General features: G+C 55.6%; 2 protein-coding genes and 1 pseudogene across 3 annotated transcripts; 1 reads left to right on the top strand and 2 right to left on the bottom strand.

Annotated features, from left to right (window-relative positions):
- The first annotated feature begins 1,836 nt into the window (after positions 1–1,836).
- Positions 1,837–3,670, top strand: LOC311427267 (urotensin-2 receptor pseudogene; annotated as a pseudogene). Its single transcript has 2 exons — positions 1,837–2,900; positions 3,439–3,670. The product of its transcript is annotated as a urotensin-2 receptor pseudogene (transcript).
- Positions 3,671–4,893: 1,223 nt separating this feature from the next.
- On the bottom strand, positions 4,894–8,016 carry LGALS1 (galectin 1). Its single transcript, XM_084505806.1, has 4 exons — positions 7,899–8,016; positions 6,676–6,755; positions 5,418–5,589; positions 4,894–5,106 (listed from the first exon to the last, which is right to left on the bottom strand). The coding sequence occupies exons 1-4, from the start codon at positions 7,905–7,907 to the stop codon at positions 4,963–4,965; spliced, it is 405 nt and encodes a 134-aa protein (XP_084361932.1). The 5' UTR covers positions 7,908–8,016; the 3' UTR covers positions 4,894–4,962.
- An 11,361-nt stretch (positions 8,017–19,377) lies between these two features.
- On the bottom strand, positions 19,378–21,799 carry PDXP (pyridoxal phosphatase). Its single transcript, XM_084521657.1, has 2 exons — positions 20,989–21,799; positions 19,378–20,880 (listed from the first exon to the last, which is right to left on the bottom strand). Exons 1-2 carry the CDS (start codon positions 21,605–21,607, stop codon positions 20,555–20,557), a joined length of 945 nt encoding a protein of 314 aa, XP_084377783.1. The 5' UTR covers positions 21,608–21,799; the 3' UTR covers positions 19,378–20,554.
- Positions 21,800–21,907: the final 108 nt, after the last annotated feature.

Genomic DNA, 21,907 nt, shown 5'->3' with positions numbered 1-21,907 from the left:
AATATTTCCACCCATAAGTGTGTTTCACTGCAGTTTTGCTGATGTCTCTCAGTTTGGAGCATGACTGTCCCAGAAACTGAGGGCCATTGCAAAGCTTGTGCTCCGAAGCGCAGTGCCTTTCAGTTTTGATAATATGAAAACGGGACAGTGCATTAAAATAAATAAATAAATAAATAAAAAGGTCAAGCCCCATCTGAATATCCTGCACATTCAGTTCTCCTCTAGAAAGGAGAGGAGAGGGACCCAGCCATGCCAAGTGCTGGCACATATAACCCCGAGGGAGGCCTCTAAAGTCACCTCCATCGTTGCCATGTGTGCCATACTCCTGTGGCATGGTCATGTTGAAGCTGCTGCTGTTACATGTAGCACGTTGCTTGGGAGGTGCTTGGATCCTGCTGCAGCAAGGGCAGTTCTGCAGAGATGCTTCCTTCGCCTATCTGCTGCTGAGATGTTGCTGCTGGAGGTAGGTGGAGACTTCTGACTCAGCCACAACAAAGCGAATGCACTCACTGAGGGTGCAAAAAAAAAAAAAAAAGTATCTTGAGTGACCTAAAAACCCTTGCAGACTAGCAGGAGATCAGCAGTGGCACGTCTGTCTGCTTCCTGAGACAAATGTGGTTCAGATGTGGTTTATTTCAAAAAAAAAAAAAAAAAAAAAAAGAGTGGGTGTGCTGGGTGCGGAAGACTTTGGGGCACAGTTGTCATACAGTGATACTCCAGCAGAAGGCAATGGTGCCTAAAGCAGGAGGGGAGGAGGGGGAAATCCCAGAGGAAGAGGGTGGTCTTTGGGGAAAGGAAGGAGGTAGTGGGTCTAAAATACCCAGCCCTTTGCGCCTCTAGGAGCTTGATGCTGACTGGGGACAAGGGCGGAACAGGGCCAGGTCACAGGCCATGGGAGGTGTCCTACCATCTGGTGGTCTGTGGGGGCCTTTGCATGGAAAACTGGGGGTTAAATCCATTGCCTGTACCTCAAGGGGTCCTGATGACCTTGGAAATGACTTGGGACAGGTCCTCTTGCCCTGGTTAAGCAAGGAGCAGTGTAGCAATCTTTACATTTTCAGTGCTGACCCTAGTTTCCCTTCAAAAGCCACAGAAAAATTCTTTTGCCTCCTGCCAGCTTGGGGTGGCTTATCTATCCTACCTCACAGGAGGAAAACTGGGCAAGGAAAAAGAAAGGGAGAAAAGAACGAGAAGGAGGAGAGAGCAGGAGGAAGGCTCTGAGGAAGAAGGAGTGTGTCTGAAAGAAAGGAGGGAGCCATCACGGCTCCTCAGCTGGTGGCTAGCAGCATGGTATGAACTGGAACTGGGATCACACTGGTGTGTGAAGCTGTGAGTCAGACACATTCCTGTGCAGTGGGCAAGGCTCTCCAGGGGTGGGTTAAAGAGGGGGGATCACACTTCTCCAGCATCTGAGCTGAAAGAACAGAGGCTAGGGAGAAGGAGAAACCCACTTGTCCGTGGAGTTGGCTGTTTTTCTGCCCAGCAAACACTGGAGGAGAAAGAAGTGAGGAGCTGGTGAAGAGCACAGACCTTTCCTCTGGGTTGACAGCGGTTCCTTTGCACCTGTCAGCCTGGAAGGAGAGGGTGGCGTCCCTTTTTCAGCCTTTATTTGATGAAAACCGCTGGACGGAGCTTGTGACGGACAAGATCAGCAAAATGGACGAGATGGCTGGAGGTGAGGAATAGACTTCTCTGGAGCACCTTACGTCTGCGGAGCTCACGCCATTTATCTGGGCTTCCCTTAAGAATATTTGTGTCTCATATAGCAAGCAGGGAGGGCAGAGAGAAGGAACAGGTCTCTCACAGCCCGATAGCTCTCCCACCACAATCCCCAAGATGTCTCGTGACCCTGCCCTCATCAGTATCAGGCCTGGAGAGGATCCTGAGGGTGGCAGCTTCTCGGAGGAAAGCGGTGGTGGGGGTGACAGCAGTAGTGTCCTGGGAGAGGACAGCCCCGTCACGGGGCCGCTGGGCACAGTGCTGCTGCTCGTGTGCCTCGTTGGGATGGTCGGGAACATCTACACGGTGCTGGTGGCCTCCGGCAGGGTGTCGGGCCGCTCAGCGGGCTCCCTGGGGGTCTACGTGATCAACCTCGCCCTGGCCGACCTCCTGTACCTCTCCACCATCCCCTTCGTGGTCTGCACCTACTTTGCCCACGACTGGTTCTTCGGGGACGCGGGCTGTAGGATTTTGCTCAGCCTGGACCTCCTCACCATGCACGCCAGCATCTTCCTTCTGACCGCCATGAGCCTGGAGCGGTACTGGGCAGTCACCAAGCCGCTGCAGGCCAGGCGGGCCGGCAACGCTTACCGCAGGCTGGCCAGCGCCGTCCTCTGGCTCCTTGCGCTCCTGCTCACGGCCCCCATGATGGCGATGACCCAGCTGCGGGAGGGGGATGGCCCCCACAAGCGCATCTGCGTCCCCACCTGGACGCCGACAGCCTTCCGCCTCTACCTGACGGTGCTCTTCGCCACCAGCGTCCTGGTGCCCGGCATGGTGCTGGGCATCGTCTACACCCGCCTGGCCCGGGCGTACCGCTCCTCCGCCTGGCCCTCGGGGCTGCCGGCGGCTGGCCGGGCTCCCAGCCGGCGTCTTTCCTCCAGGATTTCTGCCATCGTGGTGGCCTACTGGGCCTGCTTCCTCCCCTTCTGGGGCTGGCAGCTGGCTGGGTTGTACCAGGGTGAAGGGCTGGGTATTGGCCCCACTGCCCAGGCCTATCTAAATTTTGGTGTCACCTGCCTGGCCTATGGAAACAGCTGCATCAACCCCTTCCTCTACACCCTGCTGGCCAGCAGCTACCGCCGGCGCCCTGGCCACAGAGGGTTAGGGATGGTGTGGCCCCACACACCCTCCCTGGATGCCACGGGAGGCCACAGCATCCCCCTGGCTTCTGGGGAAAGGTTGGGGGAAAGTGTGGGAAGCCCCAGGTCTTGAGCAGCTCCCTGGGTGAGGGGCATCTCCCAGGCTTTTGTGGGAGTTGAGACATGAAATAAAAATTCCTTGTCTTCAGTGCTGGCTTGTGGTGTTTTCCATCCTTGTCGTCAACCTGGTGCGTTCCCCTTCATGCCTCGCACTTTGTGAGGCCGCTTGAGGATGCTCATGGTGAGGAGTCAGTCCCAACTCTCATCCTCCGAGCCCTCACGTGCTGGCCTCCGCCTTGTGCAAGGCCAGGGAGTAGGTGGAAGGGAGCAGTCAACCTCTATGTGTCTAAATTATACCACCAAGGAACTCTCACCACCCTCACCTCCTCGCTGGCAACGGACAGAGCCATAACAAAACAGGGACAACAGTGACTCACAGATTTCACAGGACCGGTGAGTCACTTCGAGAAGCAGGCACGCTAGTGGGAGACCTGATTAAAGTGCATCCTCTGGCTTGTGGCGAAACTCTCATTCAGCTTCTTTTTTTCTCCGCCCACCCTCACCGAAATCTTTGAAGAGTCTTTGGACTCTCCAAGTATGGTTTGGAGACGTTGTGGGATGTGAGATTGCCCCGCAGTACAGCTCAGGGAGGAGAGCATGTCTGCCTAGCTTTCAAGGTCAGTCCAGCACAGGAAGCTACAAGGAGAGAGCTTCTCTACGTGTCCTTCATCACAGCTTACGAAAGGGCCTGTCACCAGTACCGTGTCCCTACTGTGGTCAAGGAGATCCCCAACCTTCTGTCCTACTGAATGTACCCCAGGCTGGGACAATGCCACACCATGAACTGGGCCAGGTCTCTTGCCTTGAGACCATCTAGCCCTGCATGGCTCACTTCCACACAGATAAACTCTCTTCTTATCCCCAGAAAATTTGGCCTCATCCATATCACCACATTGGAAGTGCCCAGGCTATGCTGTCCCCTAACAGTGCCCGTGCACAGGGTGGCAATGCTAGATGCTGTGTTTCCTATTATAGATGTAACCCTAAAGAAGAGGATGTGATCCAGAGCAGCCTGGCTTTGAGTAACATGAGGCTCCAAAAGCGATCCAGCTGCAGAGTCTCAGCCTGGTTTTACTCCCTAAATGTTCCTGCCTCCCATCCTAAAAGCCCATCTCAAGCCTTTGTCTCCAACTTGCCTCTTTCCTCTTCCCCAGTCCCAATTCCTAGCAGCCAAGCCTCTCTCCGCATGGGTACCTGAGACACAGGACCTAGCAGATCCTCATGAATTATAGAGCAAGAATGAGAGGTGCTGCTGCCTCAGGAACAAGCTCCCGTGCACCAGCTGCTCTGCAACTGCCTAATGGGAGGAATTACGCTGGCCAGGCCTGCAGGGCAACCTTGCAGGACATCAAATTGTCTTTCACATTGCTTGTGGCCAGCCTGGAAGTGAGGACCCAAAGATTGCATGCTTCCACCCCAGCTGAACCAGGCACACCACTCATCATTACTGCTAAATTAGCATTAGGCTAAGAGAGCCCCCAAGGCAGCTGTTGGCTGATGCCTTGGGTAAGCCACAGCCCAGTGAGCAATATGCTGTAATATCAAGCACGCTTCATCTTCTCCTGCCCCTTCAGAGGCCAGCCTCACAGTAGACAGAAATACTCAGGCTTATGCGGGCTAATATGTGAGTGAAGGGGTATCAGAAGTATTATTCATACTATTTGGATGAAGAGCCCATGGCAGACACTCCCAAGGTCAGCAAGACATTCCTTCCCACTGCTATTCCTGTGCAGAAGCAAGTCACATCTGGCCACAGCACACTGTTTCCTACTGGGACTCTTCCCAACATTTTTACCTTGTCTTCCCAGGCTCTTACCCCCACCAACCTCCTCTCCACCCATGAGATCAAGGGCCAAGGCTATATTTAGTTAATCTCACCCACATGTGATACGCCAGCAAAGCAGGTTATACCACTCCAAGTCCCCCAGCTGACTAACCCCTGTAAGCTTACAAAAAATAGTTTGAGACGTGGTAGACCAAAACATGTTTATTGATGGCTTTTTTGTACTCGAAACAGGTGTATTTGAAACAGGAGAGGGAGTTACTCCCAGCTGATGGACTGCAGCGTGAAGTCCCCATGTGTATCAAAGTAATCAAAGACAGAAAGACCCAGCCGGTTGGGGAATGTGAACTGGTGCCCTGTCAGGTGGACGGTCACATCACTTGGGTTGATGCTGAAAGTGACCTGCAAAATAAGGGGAGAAGTCAGAGAAAGCTTCTGCCAAGATACTCTCAACCCTTCTGCTCTGCAGGGTGAACATGCTCAGCAGCATAACCTGCTCTTCAGCAGCACCAGCATGCTTCTGGTGTCCCAAGCAATGCTTATTCCCTACTCAGTTCAACAGAAACATCCCTTGGAGCTAGATGGAGCTTGCACGTTTGATCCTCACCCGTCACCACTGCTCAGGGCCCTGGAGGGTGGCACTGGCCAAGCAGGAGAAGCCAGTTGGGTGCCCTGTGCCAAACGCCCTCCCTTCACCACATCCCAGGTCTCACCTCTGCGGGGGCTCCCTTCTGGAAAGGGAAGACCGTCTCCCTTTGCTCCGCACCCCACTCCTCCACTTTCTTGGAGTTGCACACGATGGTGTTCACATCGCCGTGAGCATCAAAGCGGGGGTTGAAGTGAAGGCCCAGGTGGGTCGAGTCCTTCCCCAGATTCATCACAAAGCTGCAGGGAAAGGAGACAGACACCACAGTAGCACGTCACTCATTACCACAACTGCCTCTGGGCCTGCTCCCTCAAGCCCAGAGGAGGGTGTCCAAGGAGAAATCCTTTCGGAAAGCTGTGCAGTTTTGCAGAAGAGATGGTGCTGTCAGTGCAAGATACTCTCCACTAAGCTTTTAACAGGAGAAATATTCAGTGCTTAGCCCTGAACATGGGATTCCTCTACACCCAAACCAGCTCCCAGGGAGTCAGTTGCTTGTCCCAGCTTTCCTTCCAGCCTCAAACAGTTAGTTGGGGCTGCACCCTGCTTGACAGCCACTGCCTTCTCCCAGCCCTGCAGGCAGCTGAAGTAATCACCATCTCATTAGCTATCCCAGAGCATCTTGCAATGGCAGTGGGAGGAAACAGCTTCCCAGCCCAGTGTCCACCTTGCCTCCAGGCCTCTGACTGAAATGAGAAGTGAGGAGGCATTTCATTTGGCAAGAGAAAGCCCAGGAGGCTTCACTCCAATGGTATCAAACTTCAAAGGCGCTGGGAAGAGCTGGAACATGTTTCCTGGAACACCACTAGTGCTGGTACAGCAGCTACGGGCTCCACCTTGCTCACCAAGGGGCCCCACCAGCCACAGACCTGCGAGAGGGCTGCAGCCTTTCCCTTTACACCATGAAGGGAGCCGTGGCTCCGAGCATCCATGGCAGAGCACCCAGGATCTCCCCATTCCTTGGGGCAGGATCTTCTGCCCAAGGCACAATAACGGTGCCCTTGCTCCTAGGCCACCTTCAGGCAGGGGAGAGGATGTTGGGTTGGTCTCAAGCTGTGTCTCAGCACAGATACAGCTTCAGTTTCCTTCACTCTGTGCTAGAGAGGATGTGGTCACTGCCAGTTCGTGCAGCTGGGGCTTCACATCTGCTTTGGCTTAGCCCCTTGGCAGCAGAGCCATGACTGCAGTGTACATTAGGCAGTGACTCACTAGGAACTGCTGCCGGGGTTAACCCCTCGGAGAGCTGCTCCTCTCCCACCCAAGGGACAAGATCCCCCTGCTGGGGACTGAGGGAAGCCAGCTCAGCTCGGGGCTTTGGCACAGCTTACCTCTTGGCGTTGGGTGGAATCGTCCCCTTGACTGTGAGGCGCTGGCCAGGCTTGAGGCCCAGGTTGGTGCACACAGGTCCCTGAGGAACGAGAAGACAGATGTTAGCTCAGTACCTGCTGGCTCCTTTGCTCCGATTTGGCAGCTCTCCCCGCTGCCTCACCAGGCAGTGCAGTGCTTGGGACTGCGGGAGGGACAGGGATGCTCCCTTCCCCTAGTGCCAGGCACACGGGACTCCCTCGAGAAGTCCCCCGAATCACATGAACCATCTGCCTGATTTCCCAACCTTCCTCTTGCTGCTCTCGTCAACATATCTGTGTTTCGTGGCAGTGAGGAGAGTACCTGCAAGCTCCCATCACACCCACCCTCTCCTGAACACACCCATGTGCCTTGTGGGTCTCACGACATCCCACAGAAGCCTGGCTCTGCAGGGACAGCCAGAAGTTTTGCTCCCCAGCTTCCAAGGACTTCTTTTTTTTTGCTTTTATTTGCAAGTTTAACGTTTGCAAGAGCTTTTTCCTCCTCCATGCATGCACTTTTCCCTGCTTTCTCTAGGAGAAGGAAAATACCTTAGTACTTATTTCTTAATAGCACCAGAGGCAAGAGCACAAGAATGCAAGAGCACAAGAATACCAAGAGCTTCTCCCCCACCCCAATTTCGTTTGCACCTGGGACACTCCCTGATTTTCCCCCTCCTCAGTCTTGTGAAAGAAATCAAAGTGCAAACACTCTGCTGACACAAGTAGCCCTCCAGCAGCCCTTGGTGCTCACAGGACACTTCAGGAGAGCGCATTTTCTTACGAGAAATAATAACGGAGTGACTCATGAAAATTGCAGCCAGGAAGCGAGTGGCAAGGCTGCCCAGGAGAGGAGATGCTCAGAGAGCAATAAATCTCACTGCAGACGCTTCCCCAGAGCAGAACTGCTATAAAGCAGGTTCCCCCAGCTTGGGAACCAACCTAGCAAGGACCCTCACCGCATTCCTCCCCAAAGGAACCCTGCAGGGAAAAAACTCTCCTGCCAGAAGGACAAATAGCAGCCACCCTTCTGTAATAGATGCAGCAGGGATCCTGGCTCCCCCCAGCAGCAGGCACCCAGGCACAGGGAGAGATGAGCAGCTGGAGGAGGATCGTGCAAGCACCCTCCTGCCAAGCCAACATCTCTCCGTGAAGCAGCACCCCCAAAAACGCTGCCCCTGCAGCTCCCCATCGCTCCCTGCACTCACGCAAGACATGGTGCTGCTCCGTGGGCTGCTGCTCCTCTCCTCCAAGGTGCAGAAGTCCCAGGCAAGTAGCTCAGGGGCCCCACCCTGGCCTTTAAATAGATGGAGAGCTGAGCTGTGCCAGCCCTTTCCCCACCCAGCTCGCCAATCAGATGGAGGATGGAGAGGGAGGGGTTGGTTTTTGGGGAGGGAGGACCTGTCAGGCACGGCTGCCTCCTCCCACCCTCACCCAGGCCCCTCTCCAGGATGCTAAATCCCAACCCTTCCAAGCAGGCTGCCGGCTCCAGGAGGAGATCCAGCCGCGTGTGGCCTCCAAGCCAATGGAAAATAGTTCTAGAATGAGAGTTTTGCTCTCCAAGGTTTTGATCCCACATGGAAAACAGTCAGAGGGACTCAGACTGGGGAGCGGGCTGGGCTCTTCAGCTCCGCTTAAGCTGGGAGCAGGAGAAATGCCACTGGGGGTACACGGTGCCTCCGAAACTCCCTGCAGTCCAGGTGAAACCCCAGGAGCTGATGCAGGATCCAGGGGCTCCCAGCTGCACCATGCAGCCTTGCTGTCCCCCAGCTGCTGACCCAGCCCTTACCACCAGCCCTTGTAGGTACTGGAGCCAACGAAGGGACACCAGCCCCTATTCTGCAGAACCCCTAAGCGCCCCCAAAACCATGTGTGTGCATATTTTGTGGCTGTAGGGCACAGCAAACCTGGAGGAAACCCTCTCGGAGGGGTGGAGAGGGATCATCCAAGAACGCTCAGTGCTCTTGCACCAATTCTGGACACATCCAAGGGGCTGAGGAACAAGGAGATGGGGGCAAAACGCTCCGTGATTGTAAAACATTGGGTTTACACGTCTTTTAGCTGCCTCCACGTTCCCTTTGTGGCAAGTATGACTCACCCGAGTGAAAAGATTCCTTTGGAAAAAGTTACCCAATTACTACATGGCTCAACTGTAATTACGCTGAGAGAGGAGGGGAAAAAAAATCGGGCAGCGGGCCAGGCTTGTGGCTTAAAGCTTTCCTTGTCTTGCATATTTGTCTCTAAATCACAAGACGCTCTGCGATTTCCTCAAGAGGCTCAGAACAGAAACACGCTGAAACGCTTTCTTCTTCCCTTTCTATGAGGCCCATCGGTTCCCCATCTGCTCAGGACGTGACAGTCCCCATCCCTCTTACCCCCATCAGGCACGACCCCAAAGGCTGGGTACTTTTTCTCCTGGGTACTTTTATTTGGTGCCATCAATGCCAGCAGAGGTAGCAGGGAGAAACTCCTCCCTGCTGGAAATAAGGGGGGCATGGAAAGTCTCCGGCCTTTGGCCAGGTTGCTGACCCCTTCTGCTCTACAAACAGATGGAATGAAGGCCAAAATGTGTCTCCTTCCCCGTCTCTCAGCCGTGGGTTTATCCACCCCCTGCTCTGGAAAACGGCGTTCAGCCCTGGAGCCTGGCTCCTTCCATGTGTCGCGGGTGAGAAATGATGGGTGGAGAAGGGGATTTTCGAGATATTTGCTCACTTAGGGCTGGAGAGGGGAGAGGCCACTCAAAAGGTGAAGGATAGGTTGTGTGCACCATAACCCAGCCTCAGCAGCCACCAGCCCCTTGAGTCATGCACGTCCAGGGACCTTTCTCCAAAAGCTGCTGGGAAGATGAGAGAGCAGCTCGTGGATAACAGGCGACAAAAACAGGTGACAAAACCTAAAGCTCCAGGATCGGCATCCTTACAAGGAAATTCAAGGAAAGGAAGGTCCCTGCCACCCCTTCCACCACCCTGAAGATGCAGAGGTGCTTGCCCGTTATTTTCGGGAGAGAATTGGCACGGGAAGGGCCGCTGTGGGTTGAGAAAGGCAGAGCCAGGCTAGTTAGAGCTGGTAATCTTCACCTCCCATCACCTCGGTCCTTACCAGCGTGCGGCTGGTCAGCCACCAGGGGAAGGGTTATCAGCACATTTGGTCTGCTGAGGATGGAGGTGAGGAAGATGAAGATAGGTCACGGAAGACCCTGGTGGCACGGGATTGTCCTGCTGTGGGGAAACTCAGCAGTGGTGTGGGTCTCTTCTCCTCCAGCCTTCTCCTGCCAGGCTCTTCCTCACCAGGAGAGCTTTCCTGCACTGCACCGCAGCCCCTTCCCTCGTATTACAGGCAGAGACACTGATCTTTATCGCATCTTGGGAAGCAAAAGGTCATCTTTATCCAGGCCGAAGGGAGTGAGCTGACCTTATGCTGTTGCTGCAAACAGTGCCCTTGGCCATGCCAAGCTCTTTGGCCAGAGAGAGCCACAGATATGGAGGGAGCGTTGCCTGTGGGATACTACTTCTGGTTAAGAGTGTGAGGCAAGTGATATCTACAACTGCACCTGCTTTTTCCAGGCTTTGATGTCCTTGCTGTGGCAGGGGCAGACCAAATTCATGTCTACGTGAGCATGAGGCCAGAAATCACAGCAAAGAGAGACCCTTCCAAGCCTGTCCTGTGCTAGGGGTTGGGCATCACACTCAGGACCTGACCCAGGGCACCTCTGCGGCTCGTGCTTCAGAGGCAGCCTGGCTCCTGGAGCGACTCGCTGCCCTCTCGTTAGCCCTTTCCTTGCACAACGTCCCCGTCTCCTCGCTCCTCTTAGGAAAGCGCAAATTGCCCTTGCTGGTGAGAAATCTCAGACAATCCTCAGACAATTGCTGCTGCCCTTGGGGCCCGAGATCGTCCTTTGCTGCTGGCTGTGACCCCACCATTCCTGCAGAAGGAACCAGACCCCTGTCTGTTGGTGGGTCTGCCCATGGTTTTCATCACAGCTCTTCCCTCAGAGCCTCAGCTTGATGCCAAAAGCACCTGCGCTGAGCTCCCCATGCTGAGGTGGCACCATTCCTCGAGCTTCCAGCTTCCCTCATGGCCATCCCCACCCTTCCCAACGTCCAGGCTGTAATTCAGCTTGGGCTGAAGTGGGAAACACGATTGCTAAAGGTGAGTTTCATCACTGCGGGTGGCTTTGATTGAAGGTCTGCCTCCTGGCCTCGCTGATAGGCATTGCTACGGATCAGCATACCTGGATGGATCCTGCGTGCGGGGGGCTGGAGTCCAGATACTGCAAGCTAAGGGGTTGAGCCAACCCGATGGGCATTGGGTTGAGCTGGTGGGTGGCCCTATCCAAGGTGGTTTGGCAGCTGCCAAGGAAATATCCTGGTCAGGCAAGCGCCTGAGGCAGAAGAAGGAAGATCTGCCCCCAAATCTGCTTGTGAAGGAGGCAGTGATGGACTGGGCATCCTGAGTCATGACCTTGGGGAGCTGGAGAAGGGCCTGGCCGAAAATCCCGTGGACTACGTGAGCGAGGTCCACCTGTACGCATCACTCCCCGGCTGGCAAGGGCCTGTTGAGGCAGCAATTACCCCCTCGGTGATTTATTTGCAACATCTTTCCACTGGGAGAGCATCTTTGTACCTGCTCATCCACTCCGTGTTACGTGAGCTGTGGTTTTTTGAATTCAGGATTAGGCGCACTGAACTCAGGTTTATTATCTCGCAGGCTCCGAGCCTCACGTCTCCAGTGAGCCACAGCAGGATCTCTCCAGCTTTCCTGCTGCAATGTTTCCAACCACATCCAGTTTCCTGGAACGAGAGCTGCTTGTAAGGCTCCTGCTCTTGCTGACTCCGGACTCTCTGCTTTCATTTAATCAGTATGGAAATGTGTTCCCCGGTGGTGAAGATAATTCCACAAATGTTATCAAAGGGTACCCGGGCATGGTGATTTATCTGGGAGAGCCTGAAATTACAGCTTGGGGAAGCGGGGATGAGTCCTGCTCACGCTAATGGCATCGGGATGTGTTGGACACACCTCAAAGTGCGGCCGGGGAGTATCCCAAATCGGTGCTCCCCACCTCCACCCCCACACCTCCACCACGAGGAGCTCACATCGGGCTCCATCTCGCCTCCGGGGGATGAACCTCCTCGGGGCACAGCCTGGTTTGTGCACCTGGTCTCCTGGCTGGGGTGGGCTCCCTGTGGCTGCAGGATGGGCTCAGCATCCCAGCCAGGTGCTGGGCAGCGGGTGGGCAGCACGGATCACCCCGTGCCAGCCCCTGGAGATCATTGTCCCGAGCCATTCAAGTGCTTTCCTAGCATGCAAGTAGAGTGAGAAGCCACTGACGGTGCTAGAAATAGTGATGGTGCAGCAAAAAAAAACCCCAAGCCTTCGATTAACTCAGGCATGAAGGAGCCTGACTCCATGGAAGTGGTGGAGTTAGCAGATCTTTAAAGCCAGCAACACCTCGACTACTTGTGGAGGCTTCGTGCTGCGTTTTGGTTGAGGGCCACTAGGCACAGGACGGCGAGTGAAAGCAAAGCAATGCAAGCAAAGGTGGCCGGGTGCTTGAGGAAAGGACCCCCTTGTTTTGGACGCAGAGATGTTGCTGGCAGTGACACAGCCTGGCCCAGGTGGTTGTTGTACGTAGAGGGATTCCCTCAGCTGCAGACGCAGGTGAAGAAAAGCCTTGCGTCATGTAGGGCAGCAGCTGCTGAACCAGACCGGCCCTGCCGCGCAGGGAGGGTCGGGAGATAAGCAGGAGGAGATACGAGCTCTCCTGCAGGCAAAGTATGGTTAGGGCCCTCGTCCAACTCTGCCACGCAGCTTGAAACCAATAATTTGCTTTTGAAAAGAAATGGGAAATGGAATTCGGGCCGGTGCACTGAATTTCCATTTTTTCTTTAAATAAATACAGTTAAAGAAGCAGAAAGAGAAAAAAAAAAAAAAAAGTAGAAGTGTTGGGGTGCAGCATGCGCTGTTCAGGCACTGCCGGCGAGCCCTCAAACCTGAACTTGGAGAAATGACACGTTTCGAAAGCAGACCTACAAGCTCAGCAGACGCTGGCTCTAGGGGGGAAAGGATTGCCACCGCTTGGCTGGATGTTGGCTAATGCCACCCAGAGGGCCGGCAGCGCCAGCCCATTGCAAGCGCTGCAGGAGAAAAAGGCAGTGTTTTGCTAAAACATGACCCCGTGCTTTAGGTAAGGAGTATTCCCGGGCTAATGGTTGGCACCGGGAGTGCAAGGGGAAAGAAAATGCAACTCCCGCTTGCTGCTGGAGGCTCGGCTCTGCTGTTACTGACGTGCAGGAGAGCTGCAGGCTACGGACTGGCTGTGATCACCGGCTCCGCACTGCTGTAATACCCAAACCAGCATCCTTGCAGGAGCAAAGAAACCTGCCATTTATTAAGCCTATTTCAAGCCTAGAAACTACCCGCCGAGGCATATTACCCGTCTCGGGTCGCTGTCTGCAAAAGCGCCTTTTGAGACATGCCGGGCAGAGGTTTGTTTGCTGTGTTTTAATATGCAGATCGCAAGCGGGTGCTGTGCTCGAACATGTCGGGGCAGCCCAGGTGCTGGTTTCAGCTCTCCCAAGAGCCAGGGCTCTGGAGCAGCGTGCTCGTGGAATAAGGGCACGTTTCTCCTGCAACACCCTGCAGACCGAAACTCAGCCGCCTGCTGTTTGTCAGCGAGCGAGGTGCGCAAAGACGAGTCTGCAATGATGATCCCGAAGAAAGGGGTTCCCTTGAATAGTTTCTTTTTTTTTTTTTTTTGGGAGCTGCTGGAAAAGGAGGATGTTTCGGCAGGGCTGGGCTCCCTGCCTTCCCCGAGGTGTGGCGGGCAGACCAGACGTGCTGCTCGGGGAGAGAAAGTGCAGGGCGCTCCGCTTGATGCTATCGCGGCTTGGAGGCAGAGGGAGGTGCTGGGGTGCGTCATCCCCTGGGATGCTTCTGGCTCCAGCCCCCTCGCAAGGGGACCCAGGTGCAGAACTGGGCTCCTCAGCCTCCATCCATTCCATTTTTTTTCTGGAAGGAAGCCTGGCTCTCATCCCAGCATGGCTGGGAAGCTTGAGAGAAGGGAGGGAAGCGTGTTGATGCACTTAGCAGTGAAGCAAACAGCACAGCATCGCTGTATGGGATCCTTAGTGTTGTTCTTGTGACAATAAACATCAAGAATGAGCAGGAAGAATTAGGGCAGTTCTCCTGGCCTCTGCACTCATGTGATGAGTGGGGCTCAAGCTGCAATATAATGCTCTTCCTCCCCCGTGAGGAGTACTGTGGGTGCAGAAGTGGGGTTGGAGCAGTGCGAGCTCAGAATTAGGGGAGGGAGGGACAAAGGAGCAAGAGGGCATGGGGAGAGGAGCCTTTCTTGATTTGGAGGATCTCTTTTGGGGAGAACCAACCACTTTCTCCTCATCCCTTAGCATTAAATCAAACCAGCAGGCTGTGACCAGCTCCCCGCGGAGTCACCCTTCCCACTGCATGAAACCAGAGCTCCAGACACATTTACAGCACAATGGGAGGATGAAAACGGCCCTGGACAGGAGGGGATCGCTGCCCAACAGCTTGGAGCTGGGCCAGGAGGCACTGCACCAACACAGCTCCCTGCTAACACCAAAGTTTGACCTCCCCTGGTCCCTGGAAGAGCTGCGAGAAGGTCAGGGTGCTGCTCAGCTCAGCTGGGGGATGGATGCTGTGCCCCTCAGAATGAAACCGAGCTGCTTGGCTCAGCGCTGCTGTCCCCAGAAGCAGAAGCTGGTGAGGGTGCCAGCACCTCGTGCGCCCGGGAAGGTGGCCGCTAGCTCAGAGTGATACCACTCTGCGGGGAAATGGGGTGCTTTCTGAGAAAAGGCAGGCTTTCCAAAAAAAAAATAAAAAAGAAAAGAAAAAAAAAAAGATAAAAAAAAGACTTTCTGCAAGCAGTGTGCTGGGCAGGGGTGAGATCTGCAGTGATGGGCTGGCCTGGTTTGCTGGGCCTGCATGCACTCGCCCTCTTCAGGGCAGGAAAGGGGGCTTGCAAACGGCTCACAAAGGGTTTATTTCTAATTTTTTTTGACCTGCAAACATCCGCCAAAGGCAGAGCAACGTCCCTGGGGGCTTGCAGGGCCCCCCGTGCCCCATGTGCCTAGGGAAATGTGTCTCAGGCCAGCCCCACGACAGGCAGGAGCTGCCCACCACCGGTGCGTGCAGTGCCAGGGAGGGATGAGTCCCAGGGGAAGGTGAAAAGCAGGGCTTGCTCTGTGGTTAACAGCCAAGCTTATATATATATAATATAATTATTATTATTATTATTATTTATTTATTTGTTTTAACTTTATGGGAATGTTTTTAAAGACAAGATACTCTTTGATGCCTCCAAGAGGCTGAAATGGGAAACGCACCGCTCTGCTTGATATATATATATATTTATTTATTTATTTATTTTTAAATATACAATGTCTTTCAGCCTTCTGGGCTTCGTGCTGCCGGGAACACCGTGACTCCCAGCCAGGAACGTCCCCCGGCGCTGTTAACACCACGGATCGGACCCCGGCAGCCGGAGCAGAGCCGAGGGGGGGGACGCAGGCCGAGGCGAGGCCCCGCTAAGAGCAACGGGAGGCAGGGCAGCAGATGCCAGGCGCTGCAGGCAGCCACAGCCGGAGCTGATTAAGTGCACACAAAGGGCAGCCGTGACTTGGAGCCAGCCCGCGGGGCTGCATCGTGCGCCGTTTTCTCCCCGGGACGCAGCCCCGCTGGCCACCGGCCCTCCCGAGCTGAGAAATTTGGGCGAGCAACCCCCTGCCAAACGGAGCCGGGAGGGAGCAGCAGCTGGGGGCCCCGCTGTGCTGACAAGGGCCAGTGAAAGAAGCTGGCCCCCGAGAAGCAGCCGAAATTCAGCGTGCCTCTCACCGAGCCTCGGGGTGATGCAGAAATAATGGAGCGTTTTGCAGGCAGCACCGGCTTGGGCTGGGTGTGCAGAGCCACGGAGCAATTCTGCCGTGCGACCTGACAGAGGGAGAGTGAGGTCTGCTGGAAAGCAATTTCAAGAGGCATAACTTCTTTCGATTCGATTTCATTTATTTTGCCTCTTGCCGTGCCCAGCACTGAGGCCCCTGTTAAAGGGCAGGGGAAGAGTGGTGCCTAGCGGGGTGGATGGTGGCAGGGGTTCACAGCTTACCCACCATTAGTCAAGGAAATGATAGGCAGCAGAGTTACAACAGAAAGATAGGGAAGAGAGAATTCGATAGGAATACAATGAAATGAAAGAGGATTTCACTCCAGAAAGCCTAATGGGAACACGAGCCAGAAGTTATCCTCTACTCCAAGATTTGTTTTCAGCCCGGGGAACAACAGCCTGGGAGAATGAAGGCCCCAGACAGACGGCTTGCTAGTGATGTCTGATTTACTTCCAGCACCTGGCACAACATCAATAGACAAGGGACAGACAAGGAACAGAGCAGGAGCTGAGCATCCTCAACAGCCCAAACAGAGCGTGGCATTGCTCCGTGACACAAGCCCTTTCACCCCCAAAACCGCTGAGGGAAGGCAACGAAAGAGACTGTCTGTGGCGAATTACAAGGCAGCGAGCCCCAAGAAGCTCAGCCTAAACCCCCGGGGAGGTGTAGGATGTAGGATGTGCCCATCCCACGGGACGTGCCAGTCTCAGTGTGACCCAGGCCGTGCGGGCAGGCGGTTGTGCCGGCGTGCCGAACGGGAGCACGGTGCCATCCTTCACATTTCCACCTCCAAAATTTGGTGAGCGCACGAACGGGGCCTGGCACGGCTCCACCCCACTGCTGGGCTCTGCTCAACGTCAGCTGAATCAGCAACCTCAACGCATTAGGGCCGGAGGATGCCAAGTCAGGAACACCTCTGCTTCGTGGAGAAAGGGCACCCGGCCAGGACCACAACCAACGTGGTTATCGCAGGGGGGATCCTCTAAGACTCCCTAACGTGTACAACAGCAGAGAGCACCCTGAGGAACCAGCAAACAGCACCCAGCTCGCTTTGGGTGCCTAAGTCACAGCCACCGGGCAGGACAACTCGGATGGTCACAGACTGGGTAATCCAGGGCTGTTCCCTGCATCACCTCCCTCGTCTCCACGCTCAGGCCTTACGGAGCTGCCTGTGCTTGGCTGTGGGTCTCACTGAAGCTACAAAGGTTGATACAACTCTCTAATCTGGTGAAGTTATTAATGGTTTTTAATTGTTCTCCACTGGTCCAGCGTCTCACAGCTGTGCGAGTTGCAGGCTGGGTGAGTTTGCTGGGGTCAGAGTCCACGCTGCGAAATGAAAAACAACAAGGAAGGAATGTACAACGGGATGGCAGCGGGGCACCCAGACGCCTGCAGGACACAGAGGGGACAACACCTTGAGCAGGGAGCGAGGAGAGGCAGCCGGTGCAGCAGAGGAGGCTCCTTACCCCCCGTGCTGGTGGAGGGAGAGCCAACGCTGGCTGCTGCCTCTTGGGGCAGGCAGGAACAGGCTGCTCGCTGCTCCTCGCCTCCTCCTCCTCCTCCTCCCTGTGCCCCGTGCTGCAGGACAGGGTGGTGCCTGAGGTGCCTGCCCTGGCAAAGGGGGAGCCTCCTCGCATCAGGTTGGACGAGTAGCGAGCGAGTTCCTCGGATCGTCGTCAGCCTGTCTTGGCTCTGGAGGAACTTTCCCATGCAAAAAAAAATAAATAATAAAAAAAAATAAAAAACCCTCCTCCATCCTGCCAGTCCCAACACCTTCCAGATCCTTCCCTTTCTCCTTAGCAGGTCATGTGGCTGAACGCTACCAACGTCCCAGCCGGGGTGGTTATTAGCTCACTGATTAACATCTTTAGGCCCGTGTCTTCCTGCAGCATTTGTCGTTTGAGCAACCTGATAAGCTTCTGTGGCGAAACGACTGACACGGGAGATGAGGGGAGAGCACGGATGTTGCCTGCCTGGCCTTCAGTAAGTCCCTTTGATATTGTTTCTCCTCAGATCCTGACAGAGGAGCAGTTAAAGCGCAGGCTGAGGCGAGGTGGATCAAAGACTGGTTGAACAGACAAGCCCGGAGGGTGCTGGTGGGTGGCAAGAAGCCTAGCTGGAGGCCAGGAACCAGCGCTGTACCCCAGGGGTCAGCACGGGCCCCGGTCCTGTCTTAGCTCATCGTTAGTCACCTGCATGATGGAGGGGAATGCTTCCTCAGCAAGCTCCCAGAAGATGACTCAAAACCTCGAGGAGCAGCTGCCGCACCAGAAGGTTGTGCTGCCATCCAGAGGAACCTCGGCGAGCTGGAGAAATGGGCCGACAGGAACCCCGTGGAGTTCAACACGGGGAAATGCAAGGTGCTGACGCCTCGCTGCCCGAGAAGTCAGGCTGGTGAGCGCTGCCCAGGTCCCAAAGCGGTGGCAGAAAGGAGCAGACAGGCACAGAGGAGCACACAGGGATCGCTTCCAGGTTACCTGCCTTCACACCAGGCGTGCTGCACCCCTTGCCTCTCCCCGGGCCTTGCCTAGAGCCGGTGATGCTCCGCAGGTTGCTGCTAACAGCACCAGCCGGGGGTTGCCACAGTAACAGCGCTCGCAGGATGGATGCCGGGCTCCTCGGATAACTGAAGGGCTGCCACGCGCCTTGCAGGGGCGGCGTCTTCATTGCACAGCAGGAAGGGATGCTGCGGCTTTCAGGAGAGAAGATAAAAGGCTGTTCTCCACACCAAAACAAGCTCCCCATCCCTTCCGTCTGCCCATGCGCTCCCGCAGCCCTGCTCTCCCTGGCAACTGCAGCGTCTCACTGAGCACTCAGCCCAAGAAGTAAAACTGCTTTCGGTGAACGAATCAGCCTACCCAGGCAGAAGCCATCGCTTGTTTCAGTTTAAACGACAGGCATGATCCCCCTGGGGATCCTAGACCCCTTGGCACCAGAGGCTTTAGTGGAGGAAAGCCACAGAAAAGCAGCCTGGCAGGTCTGGTGGATCCCAATGTTGCTGCTCTCAGCCTGCTACCAGCCTGGGAGCCACAGGAAAAGGAGAAGGATTAACCCTAGGAGCACCCTAGAAAAAAAGGGGGGGAACTCCAGGGGAAGTTCTTGCTGTGCACCTGTGTATATGCACTTATAAAAAACTCAGCCTAGCTGTGGCCCGAAGGCTCAACAGCAATGCTCCGAGCTGGAATTTGGTACAACAGAGCTCTGGAAAGTCAATTGGGGTCTGGGTATCCCTCTAATTAGGCAACTGGAGTTAGCAGACACATTAGATCTTGCTCTGCTTGGTCATTTAAGAGGTGATCAGAGACTCGTTAAGCAAGTACCATTCCTCTGGGTATCAAATCAGAGATGGCAGGCACAAAAAGGACAGACAGACAGACAAAGAGGACAAGTTACGACGACAGGGAGTCTTCAGAGAGCTCTTTGGATGTTGTTCTGTTTTGGAGGGCTGATCTCTTAAGTCATTTTGGCTTAAACAACAACAGGAAGAAAAAAAAAAAGACATTCAACACGTGGGATTCTCCTAGCACCACCCAATCGCATCTGGTTGTGCCACATGAGCTAACACAGCAATAACTGACGCCGAGGGTGTTTATCCATCCCAACAGCTGATCTTTCAAGCAAGATAGGAGAAGCTGGGATACCAGCAACAGAGGTTTAATCAAGGGAAGGATTTAGCTCCCTTATGAGGGACTTTAAATGCAGTCTTCCACCCAGATAACCCAGGCCATTCTCATCTTGGTGGGACTAGAGGCGAAGAAAGGAGGCCACGTCCAGCCTACGCTCACACTTTATTATATACAGAGACACGGTGAGTGTAAGAACATCAACACGGGACGTGGACAGCCAGGAAGGCCCAGATAAACTGTCCCCCGCCCCCTCGGTGCAAACAGTCAGCATAATTTATACAAATAATACAATATCTGAACAATAAATAAGTCTGATAATTAAGATCAATAAATAATAATAATAAAAAAACAAACGTAGAAAGACGAAGCAGCAAGGAATGGTTCGAGGGCTGCGACACATTCACAGCAGTGACAATACCAACAACATCTCACCTGCACAGCAGCAGCCGGAGCACAGACACCCCCCCGTCAGCCCTTTTCTCTCACCACACCATGGCAAAATCCACTGAGAAGGGGGAGGAAGGGGAGAGTCGTACAGTTCGCTCCTGCTGTGCTTTTGAGGTCTAGAAGCCCTCTCTCCTTCACAAGCCCCTTTGGAAAAGGGTGCTTGAAAATGAAATACAACCACAGACCCACTGTGCGCAGCCACAGCTTGTCTGAGTTGCTTGGCACACAAAAAAAAAAAAAAAAAAGGGACAAGGACAAGTCTCTCTTCCCTTTCTACAGTCCTTCAGACAGACATCGGCACGGTTGTTAACCGAGTCAGGGCAGGAGGTGGTAGGGGAAACATATCTAAGGAAGAGGGGAGAGAAGAGATGAGGCGAGGTGATGCTCTCTTCTGCTCGTGGGAGGCAGAGATGCTCTCGTTCATCGCTCCAGCACGCTCCTTCCACACGCCCTGCAAGGAGGGGGTTGCCGCGAGGGCTGTGGGGATGCAGCTCAAAAGTCGAGTGGAGGGACAGCAGTAAAAGGCCGCCGCTGGTTATCTAAGAGAAAAATGCTAAGACGGCTGTTCCCTAACCCCTGCAGCGGGAGAGGCCGTACAGAAACACTGATTTGACCTCAGGTCAGCCTCAAGGCCCCCAGCTCTCTCCCAAAGATGCTGGCACATGAGGGAGGATGGACTCTGTCCATCCCGGACAGCTCTCAGCAGAAAGGAGGCAACTTGAGCCTTGCCCCTCCCTCCTTCTGCCCCCAGAGAAGGGTACCAGAACGTGAAGAAACGGGGAAACGAGGGAACACGGCGGTGAGAGAGAAATGGGAACAGATGGAGATCTGGGACGGGGAACCCGACCCCTCTGCCCTCGCGTGTGAAGGCTGCTACTCATCCAGGCCCGGTATCAAGTCTGCAATGCTGTCCACGTAGTAATTGGGCACCATATCCTTGGCGGCGGCACTGTCGCTGGCCATGTAGGCCTGCGCCTCTTCGAGGCGGGAGACACCCGTCAGGGTGAGGATGGTGGCGAGCCCGCAGTTCTTGCCGAAGAGGATATCCGTCTCCAGGCGGTCGCCCACCATCAGGGTGCGGGCCGGGTCGACGCCGAAGCGCTCCACGATGCACTCGAACATGTAGGTGTTCGGCTTGCCCACCACCAGCGCCTTGCGGCCCGACGCCGTCTCCACCGCCGCCGTGAGGCTGCCGGTCCCTGTGAGGGGGAGAGAAAGACACAGCAGAAAGTGGCTCAGCACCTGCAGGGACATCGAGACGGTGGTGGCCAAGCCAAAAAAATAACCCTAATACTCCACAGGCTCACCAGGCGTCCGCCGGCCGTCGCTGAGCGGGTGCCAGGGGTCGGGGTCGGTGGCCACCAGCAGGCAGCGGGGGTCCCGCAGGTAGCCGCAGGCCTGCGCCAGCTTGCCAAAGGTGAAGCCCTCATCGTAGCCCACCAGCACGGCCCGCACCGCCTCACCCCCTGCCTCCCCTTCACCCACCAGGCGCAAGCCGGCGGCTCGCACCTCGCCGCGCAGCCCCTCGCCGCCCAGCACGAAGACGAGGCCTCCTCCTCCTCCATCCCCATCCCCTGCATCCCCTCCTCCTCCTCCTCCTCCTCCTCCTCCTCCTCCTGCAGCCCCCAGGCGCTGCCTGAGGAAGAGCGCGGAGCACAGCGCCGAGCTGAAGACGTGCTCGGCCCGCACTCCGCGGAAGCCCAGGCGGCTGAAGCGCAGCTCCAGCTCGGCCACCGAGCGCCGGCTGTTGTTGCTGACGAACAGGGCGGCCTTGCCGCTGCGCTGCAGCCGCTCCAGTAGCTCCGGGGCGCCGGGCACGGCCCGCTCGCCAGCCCACAGCACGCCGTCGCAGTCGAACAGCAGCCCCTGCGCCGGGCCCAGCACCTCCCGCAGCCCCGCGCCGCTCAGCCGCCGGCAGCTCGCCATGCTGCTGCTGCTACTGCTGCTGCTACTGCTAGTCCTGCTGCTGCTGGTCCTACTGCTACTGCTGCTGCTGCTGCCGCCCCGCCCCGCGGGACTGGCAGCCGCGCCGCCCACTCACCGGCCGAGAAAAAGGGCCGGGGGGCGGGACCCAGAGCCGGCGCCACCCGGGATTGGTTCAGGAGCCTCCGCGCGCCGCCCTGGGGCGCCCCCTGCTGGCGGCGCGGCTGGAGCTACGACGCGGTGGTGGCACGCGGGCGCCATCTTGCCCCCCCCCAGATAGTTGCAATATGCCCGTACCCATAG

Source organism: Aythya ferina (assembly GCF_964211825.1).
Source record: "Aythya ferina genome assembly, chromosome: 1".
Taxonomy (NCBI): domain Eukaryota; kingdom Metazoa; phylum Chordata; class Aves; order Anseriformes; family Anatidae; genus Aythya; species Aythya ferina.
Note: the sequence above shows the minus strand (reverse complement) of the source record. Positions and strands in the feature narration are given on the sequence as shown.

Coding starts and splice junctions, on each gene's coding strand:
- LGALS1 (XM_084505806.1), bottom strand. Junction 5,590..6,675: donor ATTCCACCCAACGCCAAGAG/GTAAGCTGTGCC, acceptor CTTTCCCTGCAG/CTTTGTGATGAATCTGGGGA. Junction 5,107..5,417: donor AGAAGGGAGCCCCCGCAGAG/GTGAGACCTGGG, acceptor CTTATTTTGCAG/GTCACTTTCAGCATCAACCC.
- PDXP (XM_084521657.1), bottom strand. CDS start 21,607: ATGGCGAGCTGCCGGCGGCTGAGCGGCGCGGGGCTGCGGGAGGTGCTG. Junction 20,881..20,988: donor CGACGGCCGGCGGACGCCTG/GTGAGCCTGTGG, acceptor TCCCCCTCACAG/GGACCGGCAGCCTCACGGCG.